General features: G+C 54.6%; 1 protein-coding gene across 1 annotated transcript in view; it reads right to left on the bottom strand.

Moving 5' to 3' along the window:
* Nucleotides 1-27,448, bottom strand: part of PCNX2 (pecanex 2) — a 204,245-nt gene that overhangs the window by 17,668 nt on the left and 159,129 nt on the right. Inside the window, exons 24-28 of the mRNA XM_028531220.2 lie at nucleotides 25,226-25,284; nucleotides 21,019-21,234; nucleotides 7,694-7,947; nucleotides 2,067-2,300; nucleotides 794-906 (exon numbers count right to left, since the gene is read on the bottom strand). Of these exons, the coding sequence (XP_028387021.1) occupies nucleotides 794-906; nucleotides 2,067-2,300; nucleotides 7,694-7,947; nucleotides 21,019-21,234; nucleotides 25,226-25,284 (876 nt within the window). The remainder of the gene's footprint in view (nucleotides 1-793; nucleotides 907-2,066; nucleotides 2,301-7,693; nucleotides 7,948-21,018; nucleotides 21,235-25,225; nucleotides 25,285-27,448) is intronic.

Below are 27,448 nucleotides of genomic sequence, written 5' to 3'. Positions count from 1 at the left end.
ACTCGGTCGGGGCTCAAGGAGCTTCTAATGGACAGCGGAGCTCAGAACATCTGGTCCCTAGTGGTAGGTACAAAGGAGACACCTGTGAAACAGCCACTGATTTGGGGGATGAGAAGGTGACTGATGGCATTGGTGAGAGCTGCCTGGCTCAGGGGCCAGGAGCCACAGGCACTGCAGTGAGGCTCCGGGCTGTGAGCTGCGTCCTCTGTGAACCAAAGGTCAAGAGCTCTTCGTGAGTCAGAGGTAAGACCGAGTGCCAGGAGCAGGGGGAGGACGGAAGGGTCAGGAGAGAGCTTCGTTTTGGGTTTGTTCTTTAAGAGGAGAGACTGGCTGTTTCCAGACAGAGGGAGGAGATCCAGGCGAAAGAGAGTCCGAACCAGCAGAAGGGGCCCCCTGTGAGTCACAGTCCTGCAGAGACACGCAGAGTGGGGTGGACTAGAGCAGTGATGTGGAAAACGGGGTGGGGGGGAGTAACGTTTATGGAGCAAGATTTTCACTAGGCATTCATATGCATGGTTTCATTTAATCTTCCCAGCAAATCTGCAAGGTCTCTCGTCACACACAACGCCCCAGAATCCCGGGATTTTGGCTGTTCCACATTAATGCCATTTCCTTCCCAAACACGCACAGGAGTCACAGCGGCAAAGAGCCTGCCGCAGACCCCACGAGATTTACCAGGGGAGGGACTATCTGGAAGAAGTATGAGCAGTCCACAGGGAAAAGAAAATGCTTGGAAACAAACCTGTCAAACAGACAAAACATCGACGCCTGTCCCAACCGTCCCCCCAGGTACCTGAGTGCCGTGTTGTGCGCGGCGGTCCCCAGCGCCCTCCTCCCAAGGATGCACAGGGCGAAGGACAGGGTCACCAGGGCGGAGTCCTCGTCGCTGTCCAGGGCCTTTGGAGGCTGCAAGAGCAGAGACGTTCATCAAACGGTCACACGGGTGCCCACGGGCACGGCACGGAATCGCGACTGGGGAGTCCCAGGAGGCAGTTCAGGTCGGCGCGCCCAGTCCTCGCTGGAGGGACCGGGGTCTGCAACTCCCTGCCTCCTGCAGTGCAGTTTCCCTCGTGGCTGGACACGCCAAGGAAACTTAAGAGATGAGGCTACCGTAGGGCGGCCGTGTAGTGTGCTGACCCGATCGCCGGGGTTTTGCATACGGCACTAAAGGTCAAGAAGATGGTCAGAGATTAGAGTCAACAGAACGCCCACCTTCACACTGGCCAGCGTCCACCTGCTCACGCTGTCCACCACCCGACAAGACCACACTTGGGGACAGTCCCAGCATGCGTTCTCCTTGCCGCGTCTGGAGGATGCAGGGGCTGCCACCTGCTCTTCCCACCACCTGCCTGTAATCACTCACGACAAGGTCAAGGGCCGGGCTGAGTCGTTGTTGGATTTGCCCTCTGCAGGCATATGGCAGCCTTCACAGCAGCTGCCAAGGTCGATTTCAACCTGGATCTACCGCCTCCACCCACGCCCACATGTGGATGCAGCTTTCCGCCCCGAGAAGGAAAGCCGGCCACCTCCCTCCACTGGCTTCTGTCCCCTGTCTGCTCCTCCTCGCCCGCCCTCCTGAGCCGGGCTGTCACTGTCCCCAGTTTGCTGCCCGGGAGGCTGTGCTGGTCTCTGGACGCAACCTCAGCACAGGAGCGAGGATGCACCAGAAACAACGCAGGGTCACGTGGGCCGTCGGACTGTTCACAGAATTTCACATTCACGATTTGGTTGGTGCGGTCAACCCCCTGGGTCTCACACAGATGTCCTCTGTGCAGAAATCTCAAAAAGCGGCTTCAAGCAAACAAGTTTGCAGAGCTTTCAAGCTATGACAGGGGCTCACACCTGTGCTGACCCCGAGCACAGAACACAGGGAAATACAACCTCCAGGCTCCCTCGTGAATGCTGTCAGTTGTTAAGTAAACTTTTACCTGAATACCGATGTTTTCCCTCCCTTTCGTTTCCTTACAGTCTACCGCAGAGCACGGGGAGGAGATCGGCTGTACAATTCCTCTTGTGTTTTAAACCTGCGGCCCACCGGCGGCCCCAGCCCGCGGCCCCGCGCTTACCTCCTGCCTTTTCTGCGCGCAGTACTGGATCCACTCGAGGTAGACGTTGCAGTAGCTGGCGCGCGTGACGCCCTGGAGACACGGCACGTAGTCGTCGTCGGTGTTCATGTTGAACGTCGCCAGGTCGCGCTCGATGTAGTGCCACTTGGCAAAAGGCTGCAGGGACTTCAGGAGCGACTCGTTCTTGACCCAGGAGAGGAGCTTGGGGGACGTCACCATGTAGTATATTATACTCTGCAGGGAGAAAGCAGGGTTTTGGGTCCTCGGGCCGTGCTAAAGCCGGAAAGACTTGTTAGTTATTGTATCTCCTGAAGCCAGTTGCTGTCAGAGAAGTAGGAGCCGGGAGCTCGCACACGCAGCATCCTGTGTATTCCCTGCTAGATGCAGTGGGCAGAGCCCATTCCTCAGGGGCACCGTGGGGGACAGGGAAGCATGAAGAGCAGGCTGCTAACAGAATGCACCAGAGCAGACTTTCCTTGGGGAGAAAGGACGACAGCCAGCCCTCTCCGGGCTGAGAGACGCACCCGACAAACCCTCGGTGACTGCAGGCACTTTGCATGCCGGGCTGGGCTGATCCCGCTGGGAGATGGGGCAGACCTTTGCCCAGGACCCCGGGCCAGAGTGGTTAGTGAGCTGAAGCTGCAGGGTTCCCATGGAAGGGAGCCTCGATGCGGATGTGACAGCCAGGCACACCCGATCCTGGGCGCCCCGGCAGCCGGCATCTGTGGTGCACCCAAAGATCACCCATGGTCCTTCACATCGGCCATTCCACCGGGAGGCCCAGCGGGGGAGGAGGCCACCCCTGGGCTTTGCTGTCCTGGGTCACAGCTTTATTGAGGGCTACGTTCTTGTTTTTGAATGAATTCGTCTTTCCAAAAGGCTAGCACCTGGCCTGCAGGAGTAAAAATGCGGCCCAGAAAACGAAAGCCCGAGTCTCACGGGCACATCAGCACCAGATCGGACTCCGCCGTGCTGAGGTGCAGCCCCCCCCCCCCCCACACACACACTGCGGCTTCATTTCTCAGGGAGACAGGAGTGTTGCTCCTGGGCGTCCTGGAGGCTGGGCGAACCTGGGAACCTTGCTTTTCTGGTCTGGACATCAGGAGCCGCAGGGAGGGGCAGGGGTGGTGTCTGGTGCACAGAGGCGGTGAGGCTCATTCCCGTGGGGTCAAACCCCCCACCGGTGGCCTTCTCTGGGGAAGTCATGCACATAGCAGGGGCACGATCAGGCCGAGGTGCCTCCCCAGGAGAGTTGGGGGGACAGAGGCACCGGTGCAGCGTTCTCGGTGGTAGCCCCCTACCTCACCCCTCCACTGGGATGTGCAGTCTGGAGTCTGGTTGGGGTGGCTGTGGCGTCTGGTTTCAGGTTGTGTCGGGGGCGTGAGCAGGTGAGCAGACAGACGGACAGGCGGCCTCTGGCTGTGGGCCCAACGATGGGCAAAGCCCCGAGTCAGCCTCTGCCGTTAGGACCCAGGGCGGCCCTTCACCTCTCAGGGCTGGTTCCACAGTCCTGCTGGTCCCAACACGGGGTGGAGCGGGGGGGGGGCGGGGCACTGAAGTCCACAGACAGCAAGCAGAATGAGGTAGGTCACAGGCTCTCCAGCAGCACAGCACAATGGACAGCAGTGCCGGCTTTGTGAAACCCCTTCGGTGTCAGGGACCAGGGAGGGAAGGATGGAGAGGGAGGGTGGGGCCAAGGGAAGTAGAGGCAGGGCACCAAGTGGCAGAAGCACTGATGAGGCCCCTCCCACCGCTGTTTCGAGGTTTTAAACGAGACAGTGTGTGTGAAGCACTCAGCACCTGGTCTGGCATGGTACATGCACAAGAAATAACCACAGCACCGCATCTCTGTCCCCAGTAAGCCTGGGGCAGCAGCTGCCGCAGCCAAGCCAGGGTCTAGAGCAGGGACCAAGGGGACAGGAGACCCCTCAGCCTGTGGCAGTCCTGGAGCGTGCACCTAACATTCAGAAAATACAAGTTCTGAGCGTGGAGGGCTCTCTGCTGTCTTCCCTCCTTTGGTAACTTACAGCTTCAGGGAGGGTGGGTGGCAGTGTAGGTGGCTGGCCCAAAGTTACAAGCCAACAGGCTCTGTGACCCTGGCCAGAGTCACTGCTCCTCCTCAGCTGACACGTATAAAGGGGAGAGGGAAATGCGGGCAGGCCGAACATCTGGCTGGAGCACACCTCTGGTCTGGTTCGCCCCGGCAGGTCCCAATCCCGTGCCCCAGAGGACAGGAATAATAAACCAATCAGAAGTGGGACGTTTACCTTTCCATTCGTTTCTAAGGAAGAATTAAAATAACCTCTCCACTGCTGAAGTCAGAATAGCTAACGAGGACTGTGGATGCCAGAGGTAAAACCCCTTCCTCTGATTTTGGCAGAACCAACCCCTCAGCGTGGACTCTGGAGCAGCAACCCCCGCTCTGTGCTCCGCCTTCCCATGCGAGGGGACGCGGCATCTGTCCCGCTCATCGGAGACACAGATACGACACTAAGACACTAAATAAAGCAGGTAAATAAGGACAGAGGAAACCGACAGCGTAGACCCGGTCCGTGTTGGAGGCTGGACCCCTTCCAAATTAATTCCCCCATCTGCCTGCTCCAGTGGGAGCCTCCCAGTTTCTCATGGTAACTGTAGATCCGCGAGTCCTATCAGGCAAGAAGGGGCCTGGCAGGCGGACCCACCTGCCCCACGCGTCTGGCTCACCTTCCGGGCCAGAGATAAGCCCATCTCCTTTCTACAAAAGCCGGCAGAAACAACGGCAGCGGGAAACCAGGGCCCTGCAGAGAGTGGGGCCTGGCCTGAGGAGGGGCTTTAAACATGGATGAATTGGGGGGGGGGGGAGTTGGGGGGAGGAACCCCAGGAGCCTTGAGTCCGGGAAGGGAATGATTTCAAATACACCCGTGGAGGGCTGGGGAACCAACTCCGTTAACTAGGAGATTTTAAAAAATCCTTTTGTGCAAAGGAATTATTCTAAGCTTCTCTTTTTCTTTTTCTTTTTGGACTTGCCTGTCCAATAAAAAATAGTGGAAGGAATAAAACTGACCTCATGAAACTTAGAGCTGCGAAGGCAATTTTATTCACCCAGAAATGAAGACCAAAGAAGAAAAGACTGGTTACTTTGCACCGTAAAACACTGTTTCTTCTGTTCTAACAGCCACTTGATGCCTCTGCAGCCGCCTGGGGGAGCTCCACCGGGGTGCGCATGTGGGCTCTATGCAGCCCCTCGCCAAAGGGAAGGAGAGCGCCCAGCGCTGTCTTTGGACGAGGCCTCCAATGAACGGGCCTATGGGTGCCCAGGTGACATGGGTTCCACCATGCGGCCCCATTTGCCCCTGAGTCTCTGCCCCTCCTGGGTGCCGGTCTGGAGGTCAGAACATCTGTCTGCAGGGATTCCCAAGCCTAGCTGTGCTTCGAATCACTTAGGAAATATTAAAAACCACAGGGGCTTGGGCGTCGCCCCAGGCCCGAGTTTCGGGCAGGACAGGGACATCTGCAATTACCTAACGGGGGAGCCAGGTGCCACAGGTTTGCCACCTCCCCACTCCCCCCGCCCCCACCCCCGGCTCCTGAGCAGCACCCTGCTGGGTGCCGAGCCACAGCCTGTGTGCCCCACCTGACACTCACAGGCCAGCATCCCCCTCTTTCTTGGGGAAGTGCACAGGGTGTGAGAGGGGGAGGGGTGGGCAACAGGGTGAGCCCATGCAGGGCTCCGGTGGGCAGACGAAGGGGCCGGCCCTGCTCTCGAGGCTACAGGATGGTTGGTGCCAGGGCTCGCCTGTCTGGCCGGCCCAGACCCCATCTGCCGGCCCCGGCTGCCTCCTCCAGAGTAACCTCTTGGCCACTTACTTCACGGGACGGTCAGTGCCCTCCACCTGTCGGCCCTTGACCCAGCCCTCCTGCAACGGCCCCAGCTTGTGGCTACTTAGGAGCTACCGGGGAAACTCAAGAGACACTTCCTCTTCTTTTTGCGGGTGGTGCCAGAGACAGCCGGTTGTCATTTAACATCTGTCTTCTCCTTCCCTGTGAACATACGGTTTGCGTCTGGGTTCACGGCTGCCCAGGTCACGCGTCCCTGATGCCCTCACTACTGGCATGTGACAACCTTCCGGCCACGGGGAGACAGTGGAGCACACTGTGGCCACTGCGGGGAGTCCCCGAGGAACTGCCGGTGCAGGCTCTTTCCTGGTCGTCCTTTCTGGGTCCTTTCCTCCGTCCGTGAGAAGAAGCCACACTAAAAGTGGTGGAGCAGAGCTGTCCTCGTTTAAGTGTGACAGGGAGACATGTGTTACGAGTGGGTGCCGAGGGTCTTCAGGACCCACCGCCAAGCCTAACGCCAGCGACACACCCAGGTGGCCAGAGTTGGCTGTGGATGCAAAACTTCCTGCAACCTCTCTTACGACGTCCAAGGGGACACGCGTGGAGCCGGGAGGCATAAGGCCACAGACCCCTGACCTGCTTCCAAAACGTCTCCCATCTCCCTCACTTTCTATAAGCCTGGGCCACACAGCCATTTTTTCCCGGGAGGTCCGGGTGCCGAGTTTTGCATCCCTCCAGCACGTACACAGCTGCTGAGAGCAAACCACCCGATGTGTCTTCAACAGGCCACCACGGAAAATGGTTCCACCAGCATTCCTCGGCCCTCCTGGCCGAGTGTGATGAGAGTTACTCAACCTGCTGACTTCACAGCTTTCTATTTCCTGCCAAAGTCTGCTGGCAGTGACTGAAACATGTGCTGGCGCCCCCCCATGGTTGCTCCCCCAAATTTCACAATGTCCTCCTTTTCACCGGCAAACTCCTGGACAGGCAGGCACCCATGCTGGTCTTTGTTTCCTATGTTCTCATGGCTGCCGGACCACCCGTCCCAGCCTCGGTTCAAAGGGGGTTTAGGGTCTCAGGTGAATGAGTGTCCTCATTTTCGGTGGCTTTAAAATATGGAGCCTCTGAGGACCGTCCTGATCTGACCCCCCACAGAGTCCCCCTGCAGCACAGGAGCCGCCACAGGGACTTTCTGAGCCGTGAGGACCTTGCTGGGCCCTTCCCCGCAGAAACACCTCCGCCCGGCTGTCACTCTGTGTCCTTGCTCAGGCGCCACGTTTTCTGCAGGACGCTCCCTCCACACCAGCGAGTGTTCTGAGTGCAATATACACTGGGCGGCTCGGGGCACCGAGCAAGTAGAAAAAACCTACGACCAGTATTTACCTGAGTGAAGAGAAAATGCTGTTGTAGCTACATTTTTAAGTTCAGTTTAGCTTAAGAAGTAATGCTGGTAATTCTAAAGCGGGAATTCACAGAGCATCTACGCTGACATTTACGACACCCAAACACTCGGTCATGCTTTCAGGATGTTGCAATTGCGCTCATGGGCAGCATAACCTGTGTTGTGCTGGAACCGAGGGAACAGACCTTGGCGAGAAAACGAACTGCCCATTGGAACGCGGCTCTGGGGCGGACCGCAGCTAACCTGCAGCCCTCGAGGGTTTCCCAGAACCGGGGGTGCCCCAACCCAGCTGAGCCTCAGGTGCAGACGCTGAGCTGCAAAATCTAGCTCTCCACCAAGCTTTACGGGACCCCCAAGCCCGCCCGCCATGAGGACGCAGACCGGCGTCCGGGCCCCGGGGGGTACCTTGATGTAGTAGCGGATGAGCAGCCGCCGCAGGTCGTACACCTGCAGCATGGTGGCCGCGTTGTTGTCGATGATGCTGTAGCCCTCCAGGATGTACTGCGTGCGCGTGATCTCCCAGGTCAGCCAGCGGAGGTTGAAGGCCGCGTTGCAGGACAGCAGGTGGGGCAGGTGGCCCGGCCTGCAGCAGCAGCAGCCCCGGTCGTCCTCGTCGCCCTCCGTGATGGCTTCCACCTCTCTCTGCTGGCAGTAGGTCCCTGGCAGGGCACACGTGTGGCGGGAGTTACAGCGAGAAGCCAGAGGGGGGGCCGGGGTTTAGCAGGGACTCCCGCACTGGGGGGAAGGTGCTGAACAGGCTGGGGGTCAGGGGGTCTGTTCAGTCTCGGTGCAGACAGAACCCACAAGGGAGCCACGGTTCCGTGACCGTGAACCCTCTTATTCCCTCACGTCCTCCCCATTCTCTTCTCCTCCCCATTTTCCTGCTTTTTTTCATACCCACAAACTTCTTCACATGTAGGAGACTGTCGTTAGCATTGACAGTCTGGACTTTTTGTCCTCCTCTAGAGAAAGTTACATTCTGCTAAGCAGTTAATGTCTGTGCCCGTCAGCTTGTCAGCTTGATCCTGTTGAAACCAGTCTTTTTAATTTGTTACAGCTGGTGTGCAGCGCAGCGATTAGCCATGGACACAGCGCACGAAGGGACTCCCCTGATGGGTCTTGTGCCCACCGGACGTGAGACATAGTTATTACGATGTTACTATCTGTGCTTTGCTGTACCTTACACCCTGTGGCTATTTTGTAACTGGCAGTTTGTACTTCTTAATCCTTTCCACTTTTTTTTGCTCAATATCCGGACTCCCCTCCCATGTTGCAACTTCTTTTTAATTTTTGGCTGGGCGTGTCTGGGGCAGCCCTGTTCTAGGGTGACGGTATCCCTCCTGCCAAAGCTGGGTCTTTCTCGGGTCCCAGCTGAACTCCTGGGATGATGGACAAGGCATCTCCACTCTCAGCACCGGCGGGCCCCCGTCCTCTGCTCACAGCTCCCCAGGCCTTGGCTGCACGAGAGCAGGTTAATAATCCTTCAGTCAGCCCTGGCTGGCGTAGCTCAGTGGATTGAACACAGGCTGAGAACCAAAGTGTCGCAGGTTTGATTCCCAGTAAGGGTACATGTCTGGGTTGCAGGCCACGGCCCCCAGTAACCACACATTGATATTTCTCTCTCTCTCTCTTTCTCCCTCCCTTCCCTCTCTAAAAATAAATAAAATCTTAAAAAAATAATCCTCCAGTCACGAGTGGGGACCCCTGTACTGATCTCTGCAGCTCCTGCTCTGAGAAATTCACTCCTGCCTGGTGGGTGCTCTGACCCACCGCGGCCAGCTACCTGAGCACCCAGCACTCCCCTCTCCGTCCCCAGGGCGGCCAGACCAGAGCCCTGCTTGGGCTCTGCCTCCCTGTACTGCAGATGAGAGACGCCTCCCAGGAGAAAAGGGGCAGAGATGCAGCTCGCTGTGCGTGTTCGCCTCTGCTCACCGAGCACAGCCTCACACTCTCCGTCGCCCGACATCTGAGAACAGGTGATCACTCTATTCTCCCAGTGTGGGAGCTGTTTGGGGGCAGGAAGGACTGTTGGTTATTCGGCCACCTTCAGAGTACGTCTCTGAATCCTTCCATGTGTCTTTGGAGACCATTCAAACACGAAACCTCCCTCTACGCCCACTTCCACGGGGTCCCTTTCTCAGGGTACCCCGTGCTATTCTACATGGTGCCTGGCACTTCAAAGGGTTGGTGGAATGACTGGATGAATGACTGAAAGATCAAAAGAAAGAATTCCTATGCAGATCACTGTACGCAAGGCGACAGGCTCCCTACTAAGAAAACGCAGAGCAAAGGCAACTGGTAGTATCGCATTCCGTGCAGAGGCAGACGAGGGAAGGCAATGTTTAAACTAAGCCCCCCGTGGCACCCATGAGCGAGATGTTCTTCCCAGACCGGAAGCGGGAAACTACAACCTTCGAATAGTAATATACACACAGGACCGTTAGGACAAGGGTCCACAGAATAAGAGTCCAGATCAGGGAGGGGGAAGCCGGCAGGTCGCACAACACAGTGAAGCAGTGAGGGGCTGATCCCAAGTCTTACGATTCCCTGTGTCTTTCTCCAAGGCCTCAGGGCTCTGGGTCTCAGCAGAAAGTACTCTGTCTTCAACATTGCAAGGGCCTCTTGGCTCCTGCAATATGAAACCTTCACTCCCTCTGGGAGAGTCGTACAGAAATACACGGGTGAAGTGAGTGCAGCGAGGAACTCGGACTGCATGCTCTGGGCACCCAGAGTGACCAGTGACTGCCGTGTCCTCGCTGACCTGCCCACGGGCACGAGCCTGCAGACACTGGGCTCCAGGGCTGGGACCCGCCTCAGGACCCCCAAGTGGCACCAAGAGCACCACTGGTTTGCAGCAAGCCAGTAATGTCATTTAGGAAGAAATTCTCTTTCCGTGGAAGGAGCAAGACGGTTCTCAGAAATAAACTGCACGGGGAGAAGCCCAACGGAGTGTCTTACCCCAGGTTGTCAGGCAGCACTGGCCCGGCATCACCTGGCAGGCCTGGCTGGGCCGCCCCGGCTGCTTCCAGGCCCCTCCCGCCTCCCCATCCAGCCGCGGCACGGATCTCGTGGGCTGCGTGCCACAGGTGTCATGGTTTCCCTTCCATCGAGCACCCTGGAAAAAGCGTGCGTGTGTCCACGTGTGCACTAGATGATGCGGCGTTCACGCAGCTGCCATCCACGTGAAATGAGCTGCCGCCACCCGCTGGGAGGCCCGTGGGCACGCACGGAGGGCGGGGGAAACCGCTGGCCTGAGGGAGCCACCGGAGCCACCAAAGGTTTTTCAGAGTCACCAGCCCAGACAGGGCCGCACACCTTCTCTCGGGAACAAAGGACTCGTGGTCCGGAGCACATTGTAGGAAAGTATAACAACAATGAAACCCCCTTATGTCTACACGTGCACTAATTTTGCTGTTTGAATGCAAATCAAGGCCCAGATGCTGCTCGGACAGGCTCACAGGACTGAGGGCGCATGCCCCCCACGGGGACACGGAGGGTCAGTGCCCCCCACCACCGTGACCTTCCGCACCACTTCCGGAGACGAACCTAGACAAGCGGGCTGGCTCTGTCCGGCGTTTTCCCCGAAACGGCATCGTGAAGGTTGCCATGTTACTATGGTCTAGATCAGTGAGGCATAGAAGGCATGCAATAAATACCTTTAGAATAAATTTTGAGAGAATCTTGGAGTCTTTCAGTTCTGATAGAGCGGAATTGCTAATTAAAGCAGAGCGGTATGTATTTAGTGTTTGAGCTGAAAACATAGTTATCAGATCTCAGATGTGTCGCCACATAGGATACGTATCTACTTCCTGCGCCGGGCTGGAATGGGGGCGGCCGTCACCGCCCCAGCTGGCCGGCAGCTCTCTCCTGACCTCCTGACCTTTCCCTCCTCTTGTTTCTTGTTCGCCAAGGAGCAAGCACTGGGCCCCACGCCTGGAGTGGTGTCTGCCCTATGGACCAGAGACAGGTCGGCCTGGAGCATTTATTCCCACTTAATGCCTAAAAGGAAAGAAGTCCTTCTATGAAGGTGCATGCTGTAGGAAAGCAAATGGTAACATTTAAGTGAAAATGGGGACAAGAAAGATATGAGGAAGCTGGAATAATGTTGAGATGTTGCCGGTGGGACTGGGGTTCTCGAGGTGTCTCGGGGAGAGGGTTCCAGGAGACCCGCCGATGGGAGACGGGCACGGCAGGACTTATTGTGTGCTGGGGACAACATCAAAGGGGTGCCACTGGGTTTCCAACGTCTCATTTCCACCCACCCCGTCGTGGGAAAAGCCCAATCTTGCCTTCACCAGGCCTGGCCCAGAATAGGGCCCAAGTCCAGAGGTTGCATGCCATGCTGAGGCTGGTCCAGCCCGGCCTTTTTCCCATCTCGTTGTCAGCTTAGTCTGTGTTCCCAGCAGCACTTGCACTGGCGCTGTGTCCAGGCCCGCACGGGAGCCCTGCAGCCTGCCCCGGGCCCAGGCGGCTGCTACGGAAAGAGGACACGCCAACAAACGGGGCGAGCGTGTCACGGGGCGAGAGATGGAAAGAGGGACTTTGTCAGCTGGGACCGTATTATCTTGGGCTTGGGAAGAACCAGGTGCTTTTCAAAATAACCAATCAACTTCCCAGGCCTTCAGGCTTCTGACGGGTTCACCTGCTAACCCATCCGTTCCCCATGTCTTTTGGGGTTGTGTCTCTTATCCAATCTGATCCTCTTTCCGGGCTATACCGACAGGCCTCTATGGCTGCCATCTTGGCTCCCACCATGCATGAGCTCACCTCCCCTTTACTGTTCCATCTTTCTCCCCTGTGATCTGCGGGGAGAGGACGGCGGGGCCCTGGGCAGTGTGTGAAGCTGTAATTTCCTGGTGAAGCAAGCAGGCTCCTGCCCCCTAGTTGATTCTGAATAACGTCTGATTTCCTTTGCTCCTCTCCTTTATGAGTGCACAGCTACCTACACTGATAAAGAAACAGTTAACTGTCCTACGATGCCCTACATCACTCGGGCTTACAAGTAGCCAACGTAGAAGGAAAACTTGAATAGTTTTTTCTGACGAAAACAAAATAGTGGTCTGGAGGGAGCACAGTTATTTGTGGTAAAGACACTGGAGAGGACATCCCCAGGACCCTCGTAAAGAGAACTCCGTGTGATATGGTGAACACCATTCTTCATGACACTGTACGAAAGGTTCACCGAGCCATTCTGATACCATCAACGTGCAAAAAGGAGAAAGCATTTCTACAGCGGAAACTATTCAGTCTTAGGAACGTGTCTGTCCAGAGGTCGCCCAAGGGCACACCTGAGAGACCCGTGAAGACAGGGAGGACCTCGTATCTTTCAGAAAGCCCTCAGTCCGGGCCAGCCCATCCCTCTGGCTCTGACGCTGCAGTGCACTGAGCAGCAGGGAACGTCCGTGCTGCTCCCCGGTCAGTGCAGCCACGCCTGCTGCCAGGCTGGGGGCGGAAGGGACTCTGTCGTGGGAAAGTTGGGACGCAAAAGGAACAGTTATCGGAACAGAAGGTCTGACCGCCGAAATGAACGCCAAGTACAACCCTCCCCCGCCCACCCCCAACAACCTGGTGGGCCAGGCGCTTCTTGGCTGGGAAGCCTGGGCCAGGGAACAGGATCGCTGAAGGGGGAGCACATGGGATGCAGGGCAGGCTGGCCAGCCTGGAGACTTGACTCCTATGGACACACTTGAGCTTCGTTCCCTAGGTAACAGGTGGGCAATGAAAAGAGGAGGCCAGGGGTGGACATGAGCCATCCGCAGTCCCACTTCAGGTGAAAAGGAAGCAGGGTACAAGCCACCCACAAAAAGGTCAGAGGAAATGATGGAGACAAGGGACCCTTGTGTGATAGGGGCCTCGAAGGGTCCCTGCAGCAGGAGGCTGCACTGACAGAAGAGGCCACCGGCTTCACTGCTTCCTGGCCTTGAGGTGCACACAGCAGCCCAACGCACGACCTGTTTTACAGACTGGCCCCGGCTCTCCAGTTCCCCTCCTTATGTGGCATGAGTGCCTTGAGGAACCATGCTCAGTGATCCCCAAGAATGATGAGCTGGCGTCCCCAGAAAACCCCCAGTGTCATCAACACCATTGCGTTTGGTGTCACACACTAATGATGTCTTACAATCACTTTGCCAGATTTGTTTGGGTGGACCTTTCATCACCCTGGCGTGCCAGGCACAGGGCTGGTGCTTTATATTGGCTGAGCGATGAGGCAGCTAGGACGGACGGACGGACAGAAGCTTGGGCTCCCTCGACATGCCGTCAGTCCTGCTACACACGGGCTGCCGCTGGGCACAGAGATGGCTCAGCTGGTGCTTTCCAAGCTGCAGGTGGGACTTACGGACACTCTTTGGGGTGCACCTTGGAATAATACATAAATGTGCTCTCCTCTGAAGTCACAGTTAAGAGATCATTCCTGGACTGGGGGCCCCCAAAGGAGGAGGTGATTGATCCGATAACACGGCTGGTCATGGCTGAGCTCAGAGCAGCTCGCGCCCACGGACGTCTGGATGTCATGCAGCTTGGACTGCGTGTCACGCGTTGGAAACACCGGACAGATGCGTGAGGCAGGGCTCGGCCCCAGCGAGCTCGTGTGGGAGATGCCGCCCCTCATTCCCCACTAACATGGGCTACACGTGCAGTGAGGGCGTGCACATCACGTACTCTGGGCTGGAAATCCACGTGGCCGTCGCCTCCTGCCAGCTGCTCGTGTCAAGGGCTGTTTTGTGACCGAATGAAATAATGTTGGAGAAGGCTTTCCAGTTTTCTGAATGACTGTCATCTTCAGGAAGGTCACGGTGGGATTTTTTTTTTTCCTCCCAAAACGTGTCCTGCAGCATCAATGTCATGGAGACACCTTTCTCAGTCCCTGCCCCCCGCCCCCCACTCCTCCTCTGGGAGAGAATTCTACAGCAGGAGCTTAAAGGAACAGGCAGGTCACCTGTCCCTGGCTCCCTGCCATGGCAGGGGACCCTGTACCTGTCAGACCTCACCAGATTCCATTTTTGAGAAGACATAACTATTGTAACAAGTCTGTATTTCAGAGAGCCTCCATGTGCTTTAAGACCTGTCCAAGCAGAAATACAATTCAGAATGAGATTTCCATGTCTTTAAGACATTATTTTTCTACCCCAATTTCAAGTAATGCTAAAATCATGTACTTGAAAATTTTTAGTCTGATGTTCAACACCACAATTCCTTATCCATGAACCTCTGGGGCAGCGATTTCCAACAGCGTGCTGCGCCAGGCACAGCGGTGTGCCTGGAGAATGTTTGAAACACGGAATGCCTGACTAATTAGTCAGGGCACTGACCTCCGGTTCCTCAGATGGTCAGCTAAGAAAGCATCAACGGCCAACACGGCAATAGTCATCCCGTGTGAATGCATCAGAATTACACCTATTTCTTTTTGTCAGATCGGCAAGAAAGGCACTTTTTGGTGTGCTGCAGAAGTTGAGTCATTCTGTACATGTGCCGTGAGATGGGAAAGGCTGAGGGTCGCTGCTCTAGGGGAGGGTAAACACGATTTCTACGCTCATCGGAGTGGGCTGTCTCCAGGCCCCCTACAGGCTCTCGCCCCTAAGTGCTGATTCGGAGGAACGGCGCTTCCCCTGCCATTAGAAAGACTCCAGAGAGCCCGGCTGCCCTGAGGCCACCAGGGACAGAGAAGAAGGGTGAGGCTGTCCACCTGGGGACGGTCTCTGACAGTCGTTTCCCCACAGCGGGAGGAGCCACTGGGGCCACTGTCACCATGAAGCCGTCCCGTTAGACACCCTATTTCCGAATGTGACAATCCTCCCCCTCAATGAGCCCGACCACAGAGCGGGGGAACAAGAGTCCAGGGGCACGACGGAGGTCACGGAGCAGAGTGAAAACCAGGGGCGGGACGGGTCTGCGGAGCCCCGGGTGAGTGTAACTTGTACTGTTTCACCACACACTCTCTCCCCTCGTTCCGACGCCCGGACCTCGTGCGTCTCTGAAATGTCACCCGAGACCCCGAAGTGAGCTGGCCGGGGGAGCAGTGGGAGAAGACAAAGCACGGCAGAGCGATTTATATCATGTTTCATTCTGTGGGCACAGCAGAAATTTGTTATTATAACAATTTTATACTCCAAGGGGCCTCGATGCGCTTCATTCAAGACCCGCCCAAATGAGTCAAATTTGCCCTATGACCCGTTTGGCCAGTTAGATGTAAAACGAGATATAACGCCTTTCAATGGAACAGCACCGGTTTTCGCAGGGAGATTTTATCTCGAATCATCACACATATTTGTGGTGCAGTGAATGGTCAACTTAAAGAGAGCTTTCTCAGATGGCATCTCCTCTGTTGCACCAGGGAGCCTGGCTCTGCGAGTGTGAGCTCCCTCTTTCAGTCAGGACGCCCGGCCACGTGTGGTGTCCGGTGGGCACTGGACTTACCGGGGCGCTCACCTCCTAAGTCACACAACAGTCCAATCACTACGTCGGGCACCCGACACTAATATAATATTGTGTGCCAAGTGTAAATGAAAAAAGAAATTATTCAAGGATTAAATAAGTAAGGACAGAGTCTCAAAAGCAGCTTGTCCAACAGAAAGGTCTGGCCTTTGCATGTAAAATCAGTACTTTTTCTTTATTACACTTGTCTAAGGAGGCTTGACAAATGACGCGTTTCCAGAATTTGCTTTTTTGAAAGTCGAATGAACCAGATCACCTGGCACACGTGGTAAGTACATCGGGCAGGTTTGAAGCATGAGTGTAAGAGCCATTGAAATATGTAATAATTCTCTCTGTGAATAGTGTGGTTTCTTCCCTCCAATCCTGCCCCACTTACAGCCAAGAAAACCAATGTGCACAACTTGACTCGGAAGCCAGGTGCTTTCTGCTCGTGTTTCATGCGAAGTCGTGTCGTCCTCCTTCCCCACAGACCTCTCTTTGCGGGCTGGAAGCTAAAACACGCAGACCCGACGCTCCGCAGGGAAGCCCCTTTGCTTCCTGGGGCTGCGACCCCGCCAGGCTCCGCCTCTCCCATCGGCACGTCCAGGCATTTGGGATACAGAAAACCACGTGCTGAGGAATTCTGAATGGAGAACCTATTCTTTTCTGGATCAGGTCTGCAACAAACGGCCTTAACAGGTTGATGACTCAAGCTGCGTGGACATAATAACCGAGGACTTGGCCCTGGCTGGCGTAGCTCAGTGGATTGAGCGCCGGCTGGGAACCCAAATGTCGCAGGTTTGATTCCCAGTCAGGGCACATGCCTGGGTTGCAGGCCACGACCCCCAGTAACCGCACATTGATGTTTCTCTCTCTCTCTCTATCTCCCTCCCTTCCCTCTCTAAAAAATAAATAAATAAAATCTTAAAAAAAAAAAAAAAAAAGAACCAAGGACATGCCGATGCCCCAAACGCTGCCGCGGCGAGGCGAGAGATCTCGAGAGCTCCGAGATTCATGGGAGGCCGGTGGCTCTGCATGGACTTGTCAGTCACGGTAAAGTTTGGGTTGGATTAACTTCAGGTAAGAAGAGGTTACACAGATATTTTTAAAACGTCTCCATAGGCCGGTGATTACGGCGTGTTAGTCAAACTATGAGACGGTCAATAGCATTTCACACAGACAGGAACCTAAATCCTATTTTTGATATTTTCCAGATCACGGTTCCTCGGCAGGACAGCCAGAGGGTTCCCGACCCCTAAGGTGGGTCAGTCAAGAAACTGAGATGCTGCAAGTGGCGTTGCCATGGTAACACCTAGCACACACTCAGGTGAAACTCTTGTTTTTCAGTTTCAACAACCAAACAGATTTTGAAATCATGGTTCCTCATTGTTTTCTTATTTGTTCTTCCTCCCTCACCTCTCCTTCCTCTCCCCTCCCTGGCTGTGGGGTCCACTGCCAAGGTCAAGGACGTGGGAGTCGGCCACTTCTAGCTGTTTATCCCTCCTCCGCCGCTGGTGGCTGCAAGGCCTGGGCCACTTACTGACCCTCACTCATCCCTACGTTTAAAATAGGGACAGCGACCCCTGTTCACTTTATAGCATTATTCTAAGGAATATTCTGAGAATACAGATGAAGAGCTTAGCACGGCCCCTGGCACGCAGCTCGTGCTCAGGAACCTTGAACTGTCTCTTCCTCCTTGTCAGCCACTATTTGCAGGGCGCCCTCCCGTGGGGCAGGCACTGCGCTGGGGAGCGACAGGAGCAAGACGAGGTGTCCTCGTCCTTCGGGGTCTCACCGTCCAACAGAGCCTGGGCTCGCTGATGTTTTAACAGCTGGCAGGAATAAAGAACCGAGTGTGCAAACTGCAGGAATTCAGAAAACACACTGGCCTCGGTTTCCCCATTATCACTTCTTATTTTGTTATCAAGAAACACATAGGACCGCCCACACGGGTGGCCACAGGCCCGGCACTGTGGACAGTGTCCTGATCACGTGGATTCGTGATCTACTGATATAAACACCCGAAACAAGCCGTTTCCGTCGCTGCTTTGTTTTACATAAATGGACAAAGTGACTGATGTCTGTTGTGTTCCCTTGTCTGGACTAATATATGAGCAAACACTGGAACTCTTTGATCACATGGGCATGTGCAAAATATACACACATGGAATGTCATTCGTTGCAAGGAAAATACTGAGCAATGAGTATATAACAGAGAAAGCTGTCGTCACTCAAATAACGGAAAAGGTAAACGTCCACACAGCACACCATGCACTCCTGATACTGTTTTTCTCGAGTTTTCCAAAAACCCACTTTATCGAACGTCTCCTTCACATTTCCTAGCGCGTCCCCTGAGACAATTCCTTAAAAACACGCCTCACTGTGGTGAAAAGGTGGCTGTCCTCTGCTGGGGGATAATGCCAGCGGCCCGCACATGTGCGCGCACAGCTAAGGTTCACGGCAGCAGCTTCCCACTTCCCACGCCTGTGACTGGCTTCCTGTGTGTGACCCAGCTCCACGCCTGTGACCCATCTTCAGACGACAGGGTCCGCCTCATCACCCGTGGGAGAACTCGCTGCTGCAGGTCAGGCCGTGGGCCACGGAAGCCAGGCTCCCTGTGGCCTAACTTCCGGGCTGCTGTGTCAATCACATCTCTGACCCCGCCTTCACCACTGCCCCGCCCCCATCCCCAGGCCGCAGACTCCTGAAATCCTTTCACTGGCCCCCCTCACTGTTGTCACACGCTCCACTGACCCCGGGGTGGTCACCAGATGGACGACGTCCTCTTGTTTCTCCATGTCCTCACTCCACCTGCGCAGTCCTCTCCTTGCGGCCCTTTCGTGAGGCCTGCGCTCTGGCTCACCCCCCACCCCGCCCGAAGACACCTCCTTCCACCAACTCTCAGGATTCCAGTGGCCACAGACGGTCCTTCCAATGTTGGCCCCCCTCCACCCCTCCGACACCTGGCCTTCTGGGGTCCCAACCCTAGACACTCATCACCGAAGCTGCTTCCCCTCTACACGTGCCAGTGTGAGAACAGTGCTTCCCAGCCACCACCGTCTGTCCTCCCAGCTCCTGTCCCCGGGCACCGCCCCTCCAAGAAGCCTGTCCCCTCCCTGGACCCAGGAAGTCCTGTCGCCAGGCCCTGTTTTCACCTCCCTCTCTCCCTCACCCCCGTCCTTTCCCAGCTTCTGTTCCGTGACCAGGCGTTAGCATCGGAATCATCATCCCCTTGCACAGGCTGCCGGTCCTCCTGTCCTTGTCCTCACGACGCCCGTTTAGCTAAACCTCAGCCCTGGTTAACTCCAACTTTGCCCCTTTGTACCTACACCTGTGGAGCGGAACGTGACTTGGAGAAACACAGGAGCCATATTTACAGACCTTCCTTTGAGTTCACGATTGCCACCATCGAACGAGCTCTTCATGGCATCCAACGGAATTTCCCACTCTATTCATCCCCCCAACGCTCACGTCTTGTCGCTGACACCTGCCTCTCACCTGCATCTGTGCCACTGGTACCCACGCTCCTGTTACTGTGCATCAGCTGCCTGGGATTCCCTCTTCCCTGCCCTTCAGACCCCACCACTCGCCAGCATACCAAGCCCCCCTCTCCCCTTCACTGGGAGGTCCTCACTCCTGCTCCCCATGGCACCCCATGCACGGCGTGGCCCCTGACACTCATCTCTAATTGCTCATTACACCTGTCTCCCTGGCGAGTCTCCAGGCTCCTCCAGTGGGGCCTTCACCTCTATATTCCAAGTGCCCAGCCCCGGGCACATGATGATGCTGACTGAATGTCTCCTCAGGGGGATATAGGACACATCTGTCCACTTAGCTACACGATATGTTCACTTGGATGAGTCAAGGGCATTTGAAGGGCAAGCATCCAAAATAGAGCTCTTGATCATACCCCCAACATGCAAAACTCCCAGCTTGAGGAAATGCGCCTCCACCCACCGAGGCACCCACCTGGAAACCAGGGTTCTGGCTGAGCCTCACCTCCCTGCCCCCAGCACCCCGGCCTGCTCCCCCGCCCCCCACCTCCCTGCTCTTCCGTCTCCACCACCCCTCTGCTGGTCTGACCGCAGGACTAAATGGTTTCCCGTTCCTGCTCTAGTCCCCTTCGAGAACGTTCTCCACGCGGCTACCAGAACAATCTCAACGTGCAAACCAGGTCAGTCAATCCGCTCTCCAGAACCCCACCACCGGCCGTGGCTGTCCATTATGCAGAGAGGACAGCATGCAGCCCCCCTCACCCCGCCTCCCGCCTGTGGGACCCCGCCTCCCGCCTGTCTTGTGTTCCAGTCACATAGGCCCTGGGTGCGAGGTCGTCCACAGGGCTCCCATCCTGCCCATTCAGCACTGCGGGTCCCTGGCCTCCATCCGGTCCTCACTGGATGCTGTCCTCAGCCAGCGCATTGAATGGAGCCGCTCACATTCCCCGACCCTCTGCAGTCATCTGGATCTCGGGACCTTATCTTCTTCCTCCACAGCACTTCCCACCCCGTCACCAGTTTGCCTGTGTTTATTGGTTCTTTGCACTCCTCCTTCTGAAGGTCACCACCATCAGGGCGAGACTCCTCCAGGCCACGTGCCCATTGCGTGTCCAGCTTTAGCACTGCCGGGCACAGAGCAGGTGTGGGGAAAACACGCAGTGAATGCAGGACTAACCACAGGGCCCGGGAGAGGGGCGTGAGTGCAGCTGTGATGTGAACCCCTGCGGGCTCCAGTGCTCAATGGGAAGGAAAAACTGGGGCCAGGCTTTTCGAGATTCCCGTGGACACAGCAACCGCAGAGCGGCGAACATTTGTGCAGAACCTGCATTTGCGCTGTCTCATTTAAGCCACACAACGTCACGGGGTAGCCAGTCTCCTCCTCCTCCTCCTCCTCATCATCATCATCACTTTACAGATGCAGGAAAGGCTCTGGGTGCGGAATGACCTGCCCGCCCTGACCACGACACCTGCGACCCACAGAACCAGGCTCTGAGACTTCAGGTGCGGCCGATGCCACATGCAGTCCACGTGTGTCCCCCGAGCTTCCGCTGCTTCGGGTGTCTCCCAGAAGAATTCAACTGAAATTCTGACTTGTACTCTGCAGGTTTACACCAGACCACACATTTCACCGAATTACCCCTCCGGGGAGCATTTATATCAAAATACGGGATGAAAGCAGGTGGGGGACGCCCCCTGAGTCTCATTCTACTAGACAGGCATGGCGCCTTCCCTCTCCAGGGGTGACTGCCTATGGAAGCTTTCGCGTGATAGTTAGCTCAAGCGACTGGCTCCCCGCCCCTTCTGCAAGGAGAAGACTCTTACCTCGGAATTCCAGCCCTCGCAGCTGAAAGGTGACGAGCCCGTTTCCGATTTCAATCAGGTGCACGAACGCGTTGAGGTAGTCCGAGGCCAGGATGAAGCAGTCCCCCGAGCTGTAGTTCCCCCAGCGGCCGAGCACCAGGTCTCCGCAGAGGGACTCCTGCAGGGACCTGGTCAGGTGCTCGTAGAAGATGGAGTTGAGGTTGTTGTCATCGTTCCCTGCAGACGCAACGACAAGTGCTCAGGGGAGACGGAACTGACACTTGGCCAGGGCTGGGCCAGACTTCTCAGGTCCTTGGTCGGGTTTTAGCGGACTCTGTGAGACCCTCCCACTTTTCTCTGTATCCATTTTCTAGGTGGCCTCAGCTCCACAGACGGACTGAATGCTCCGTTTAAATGCAGAACGCTCACAAATTCTGTCTCAGCCGACACCGCTCGTCTGACCTGTGTACGTACGAGTCTGCTTACCTTCCCCCGTAGGTCCCCAACGCTCCTCGCCTCCCACACGTCCACGTGGGGGCCCCTTCTGCTCCCCGTCTCGGCAAACCGCACCGACAAGCGGTCAGCTATAGCCCAGGGACCTCCGTTCCCACTCCTTCACACCTGGGCCTCTGTTTTATTTTCTTCTAATATTTTTTGCATCTTTTTACCTTCCTCCATTTCCATTACCACTGCCTTATTCCGAGCTACATCACGTCTCAAGTGGACAGGCACAGCAGTCAGATGGAGAGCCTGGGAATCTTCACAGGGACCTCATCTATTCCCTTCTCTACGCCACAGGCAGGATCAGCTTTTCAAACTGAACCCGTGCGTGTGCTGCCCAGGACTTCCCAGCCCCGTGACTTAAAGTTCTTGGTGGCTTCTCACTGCTCCTAATGTAGAGATGAGATTTCTTCCCATCACCTGCAATAGGGTTCCATGTAATGCATCATTCACAGGAATAATCCAGAATGGTCCTGAGCAAACCCCAGACACATGGCCACACAGGGGGCACTAGGCCATCGGCCTGGCCCTCCAGCCCCCATCCTCACCCCACACGAATGCCATCCTCACCCTCCGTGCTCAGCAGCACGGAACTTCTTTCCCGTGAGTGACTCGTGTGCCCACCATCCCCGAGCCTCTGCAGATGCTGGTCTTTCTGCCTGGCTCACCCTTACCTCCCTCTCTGCTGTTAATGCTACCAGTTATTCTAGACCGCAGCTCCATCCCCGTGTCAGGGAGCCTTCTGGCCACTCGGCCGGGCCAGATCCCTGCTACTGCCTCTCGGCACCGTGCTCCTCTGCTTTGGGGCACTCGCCATAGCTGGAATTTGGCACTTGTTTTGTGCGTGTGTATGGTTTTATGGTTATTTGATTAACAGCCGATTTATCCAATGCACCATAAAGTGAAGAAAGACAAATCTATGTCTAGCTTGCTTATTTTTATAATATAGCCCACTACTGGCAGGGACCTAACACGCAGTAGGGACTAACTAACTATCTGTTGAGTAATAGATAACACTACAGATTGTATGGTTTCCTTAAGAGAAATTCTGTTCCTAAGAACGCGCCTATCAAGTAATTCCAGGTTTTTTCTCTTTGTAACCAGACTCATTGAGGTATAATTTATAGACAGTAAATAGCTCTATCTGCTACCATATGAATAAGTATTGCTAGTATTATATATCACATGCAAATGTATATTATATATTATAAATGTAGACATAAACTATATTATATATAGGTGTCATTCATTGTTTTAAAATTATCTATGTATCTAACACTGAGATTTACTGAGAAATAATTCATGCAGAGGAAAATCCGCCCTTTGCAGTGTATGATCCTGTGAGTGTTAACAAGTACATTAGTCAGGTAAGCGCCCCCCAGCAAACACAGTTGCGGCTCCCCCAGGCTGTGGAAGACAGCAGCGGTTTGCTGCGTCTCACACCGAGCACTGGTCCTTGGCAGGTGCCACGGAGGGTTTCTCCGCTCATCAGTTTAAGCACATCTGGTCCGTTCCCGGTTCGGGTGATTATGAGTACACCCACTAAAAATGCTCATGATCAGAACTTTGTGGGTCATGACCATTTTCCATTCTCTTGAGCCAATCCTTAGGAGTGGGACTGTGGATCTCTGACGTGGCTGTACCATTTCTGTCCCAAGCTACCCCCACTGCAGTGACCGAGAGCCCGGGCCATTCGGCCGCCTTGCCTGTTTAATTTTAGCTACTCGGATTGGGTGGGTGGTGATACCCAGGGAAGACTGAAGGGCAGATACAGCAAAGAAGATGGAATGAGAGAATGCCCTGCTTTGCCGTGGCGATCCGGGGTGTGTGCGTTTGGGGGCTGTGCAATCTGGGGTTCATGGTGCATTCCCTTTATCTCCCTTCTGGGCCCGGGCCCCTTTTGCTCCTTCAGCGTCTCCTGATGAAGGGTTGGGACTTTTCTGAGAAGACGATAAACTAGGAAGTCCCCCTGGTTTGGGTCCTGTGGGTGGAGGAAGCGCGGGAGGAGCTGGGAGAAAAGTTTGCATTCAGGTCTTTTGTTTAAGGAGAATCTTTTCTTTGGGGAGTACATTCTGACGGGAAGTCAGAGAAGTGTAATGTGGCTCAGGAGAGGCAGCCCCAGGCTCCGGTGCAGGCCATCTGTCGAAGTGGGACTCAGGTTCAGGGAGACCCGAGACAGACTGCGGGTCTGAACCGAGTTCTCCTGCGAGACTCGGGGACCGAAAGGTGACGAAGGGTCGGAAAGGTGAGGACCGGCCCCAGGGGCTCCTTCAGAAGGCGCCCCGACCCACCTCCACCAGACTCGGAGGCAACGCTATCAAACTAGGAGTATCGTTGCTAGGCATTTGTGACAATCAAAAGCTGAATTGAAATTAGTGTATTTATAACCTAATTATGATTAATAGAAAGAAATAAACCGTTCTACAGGCTGCGGCAAGTCACGCAGTCTAATGAAGAATCACTGTGCTTCATTTTCTATGCAGATGAAGCCTGCCTGACCTCCGTTCTATTCATTTTCTGTGATAATTAAGCACGCATTCTGAGATGCTAATTAGAGATTACTTTCAGTCTCCGGCAGTTTTAAAGAAAGGGCCTGAATGAGAAAATTAACTTTTGCTTAATTGTTTAAACGGTTTGATATTTAAATAAAACAAAACAATTTAATCCAACACGAGTGGAGATCTTCTCAGAACACATTGACCGCACATCTGCATAATTAGATTAAAACAAGACAAAATTATGAATAATTAAAGGCGCAGTGCACTTCTGACACTGCCCACGTGTCTAATGTCAGTGCCCTGCAATGTCGTGAGTCCCAGGGCTACACTTGAGAGACATCTGTAGCGTCCCCCTTTATGTTCTACTGACATAAAGTTCAACAAAAAAAATAAATCTGTCTCTCCAGGTATTTTCCAATTTCAACTGATGACTTCAAATTAATCATGTACATGCAAGTCAGATACGGTTAATGAGCACGATACAATTCTTCCTAAACGCGATTCCTGCCGCCGGGGAGAGTGGGGTGGATAAAAATAGAGGAGTTAAAATTTGCATTCTGACATGAGGGGAAAAAAGAGGTAGAATGATGAAAAATGAGATAGATCATAGAATGAAAAAAGTAAAATAATTCTCTAGCAGGTAAATGCTTCCATCGCGTAATTGAAGGGAATTTCTGAACACTTCTGGATCCTACACTTGGACCGTGGAACGGCTGACAAGCCAACACCCTACGCTATGGACGTTTTTCTGAAGAAATTTTACTAAAAGACCAAGGTTTATGGTCTGCATTCGATGTCTGGCACACAAAAATGAACACAGCTTCATGAACAGAGGCATTCGGTACTGAATCAATTCTTTTCGTGTGTTTGTGTGTGTGTGCCTATTTTCTAAATTTATTTTTACTGTATTTTTTCCATTGATATTTAACCCCCTGATGCCCTCTTCCACCTGCACCTAGCCCCCACCCCCGCAATCACCACACTGTAGCCCGAGTCCACCATGAGTCCCTCTCCTCGTTGCTCGATGCCGGAACCAATTCTAAATAACAGACGAGTTCATCCTACACCATGCTGACAAGCTTGCCGAGTCCACCTACGCCGCTGTCTTTACTACAGTGAGCGTGTTTACCAAGACCTGTGTTGTCTCCACAGTAACTTAATCCCTCTTTGGGGTCTCTATGTAACAAAATAAATAGTTTTCATAAAAGAGAAGAAAGACAACTTCTTACCTGGATCCTTTTCAATTTGGACCACCAGTCTCGTGTTGGAGTTATCCATGCGTTTCGTGCTGGAAGGGCCACAAAACGGTGAAAAGTCGGGGTTAGATCCCGAGCGAGAAGCGGGTTTACAGCCCCGGCGTGTGAGCGGGAAAGGCAGGGGACGTGCAGCTCACGTACAGCATGGGAGGATGGCGGCTGTAAGGGGACAACGCCCCAAGGGAGGGGTCTCGTGGGACAGAAGAGAGGGACAGGCACAGAAGTGCACGGAGGGAAGAGACGAAACATCTCAGGATGCGGGGAATGGCCTTGTGTCTCATCAGTTCGGAGCGCCGAGCCCAAAAACCGCAAGCAAGCACTGGGACTGCCAGTGGACTGTGTCCCCCCGTCAGAATGGGACGGGGTGTGGGGTGCACACGCAGGCACTTTGTTTTCAAACGGATTCCGGAAAATCATGGCCGGTGGGCCACAGCTCCACCACTTGCTCTCAGGAGTTGGGGGGATTCTTACAGGCCTGCCTTAGGTCGAACCACAAACATAAAAACAGCTCTCACCAACTTCGGAGATGGAGTGTAGGTAGCCATGGTAACAAGTGGCCACCAGAACCAGGTTCGAACCTCTTCAGCTATGACAATGCACCTCAGTTCACAGCTTTTGTAAGCCAGCCCATCCATGGGGGCCCCCTGCTTCTCAGAGCCATCGGGTAAGGGGTGACCGTCAACCATGATCTCCCCAAGTCACTGCCTGTGTCAGTGGGGTCACCCCACTCGTGTCTCTAAAACTTCACCGGCCCTTGAATTTCACCTGTCCCCCAAGCCCTGCAAGGGCCACGGTCCGCTCTGCTCACACAGCCTGTGCCTGACCAGAGCGGTCTTCTGAGTTCAGACGAGAGGCGGCCCACTGTCCTTGGAAGGACGACATGTGAAACGGACGCCGACCACGTGAAGCGGACCATATTCAGCTAGTAATGAACTTATTATAAAGACGGCAATTTCACATGGCTAAGCCGAAGCCATTAAGAAAGGGCTTCCCCTAGAAATAGATCACTGAACAAGGGTTCTATACAAGTTTGGACATAAGGAGGGACCTGTAATTGTGGAAAACCTGATCTTTACATGCCGGTCTCCTGCCCCTGCTGTCCCTCAGCCCTTTGGAGTTTCCTCTGCTCCGACCCCACTGGCCTCCTTTTTCCCTGTGACCACCTACTCCTGGCCCCTCCCTCCTCCGCACCCTGCCCAGCTGCCCGGTCTTCTGCTCTCTCTCCAGCCCCGTCCTCCTTCCCTCCCTCCCTCCCTGGCCCCTCTCCCTTCAGCCCAGCTCCCGGCTCACTCCCCCAGGGACGCCTTCCCCGGGGCCCGCTCCCGGGGAGACCACGTGCGCTGTCGCACACCGTACCTCTTGTCGAGGTTAAGATCACTAACAACGACGACATGATTATATGTCTAATTATGCCTATTTATCATTATGCCTATTAGCTAATTACATCTAATTATTATTATATGTCTAATTATAATGCAGTAAGTAGCTCTTACTTGTGTGAGTACTTTACATGCATTAACTCATTATACCCTCACAGCTACCTTTGGAAGTGGGTAGTCCTCACAGGGAAGGAATCGGAGATCCAGTGAGATTAAGAAGTGCCCAAGGTCACAGAGGTGGCAGAGCCAGGCTTTAAACCCAGGTAGGTGGACCCTGGAGCCTTTACTCTGCACCAGGTCAGGCATTTCTTTGTGTGATTATTGGATTTTATCTGCCTCTGACACCACACCCTAAACAGCATGAGGGCCAGCTCCTGGCTCACAGCCGGCACACAGTGGTCACTCAGTAAGTATCTGCTGAATGAATAAATGCATATTCAAAGGTCATGCTCTTCCTCAAGGTTTTTCTCTCATGATAGTTGCTGAGAAGAAAGGACAGTGGCTGCCAATAGATTACATTTAAACCTGGTCATTGATATAAGTGTATGATTTAACAAAGGACAAACCCTTTCTGGTAATGGTGCTTAGGGAGAAATCTCTGAATGCACACTTTTGTGAATCCATCTCTCGGATATCAGAACAGATTATAAAGATACCTAGCCTAGATGGACCCTGGTCAGGTGGCTCCATTGGTCGGGGCATCATCCCGTACACCAAAACGGGGTGGGTTCGATCCCTGGTCGGGGCACAGGCTTAGGCCGAGGGTTCGATCCCCAGTCGGTGCTCATACGGGAGGCAACCAATCGATGCTTGTCTC

Source organism: Phyllostomus discolor, chromosome 15, assembly GCF_004126475.2.
Source record: "Phyllostomus discolor isolate MPI-MPIP mPhyDis1 chromosome 15, mPhyDis1.pri.v3, whole genome shotgun sequence".
In the NCBI taxonomy this organism is placed as follows: Eukaryota; Metazoa; Chordata; class Mammalia; order Chiroptera; family Phyllostomidae; genus Phyllostomus; species Phyllostomus discolor.
This window is presented reverse-complemented; position numbering and strand designations above follow the sequence as displayed.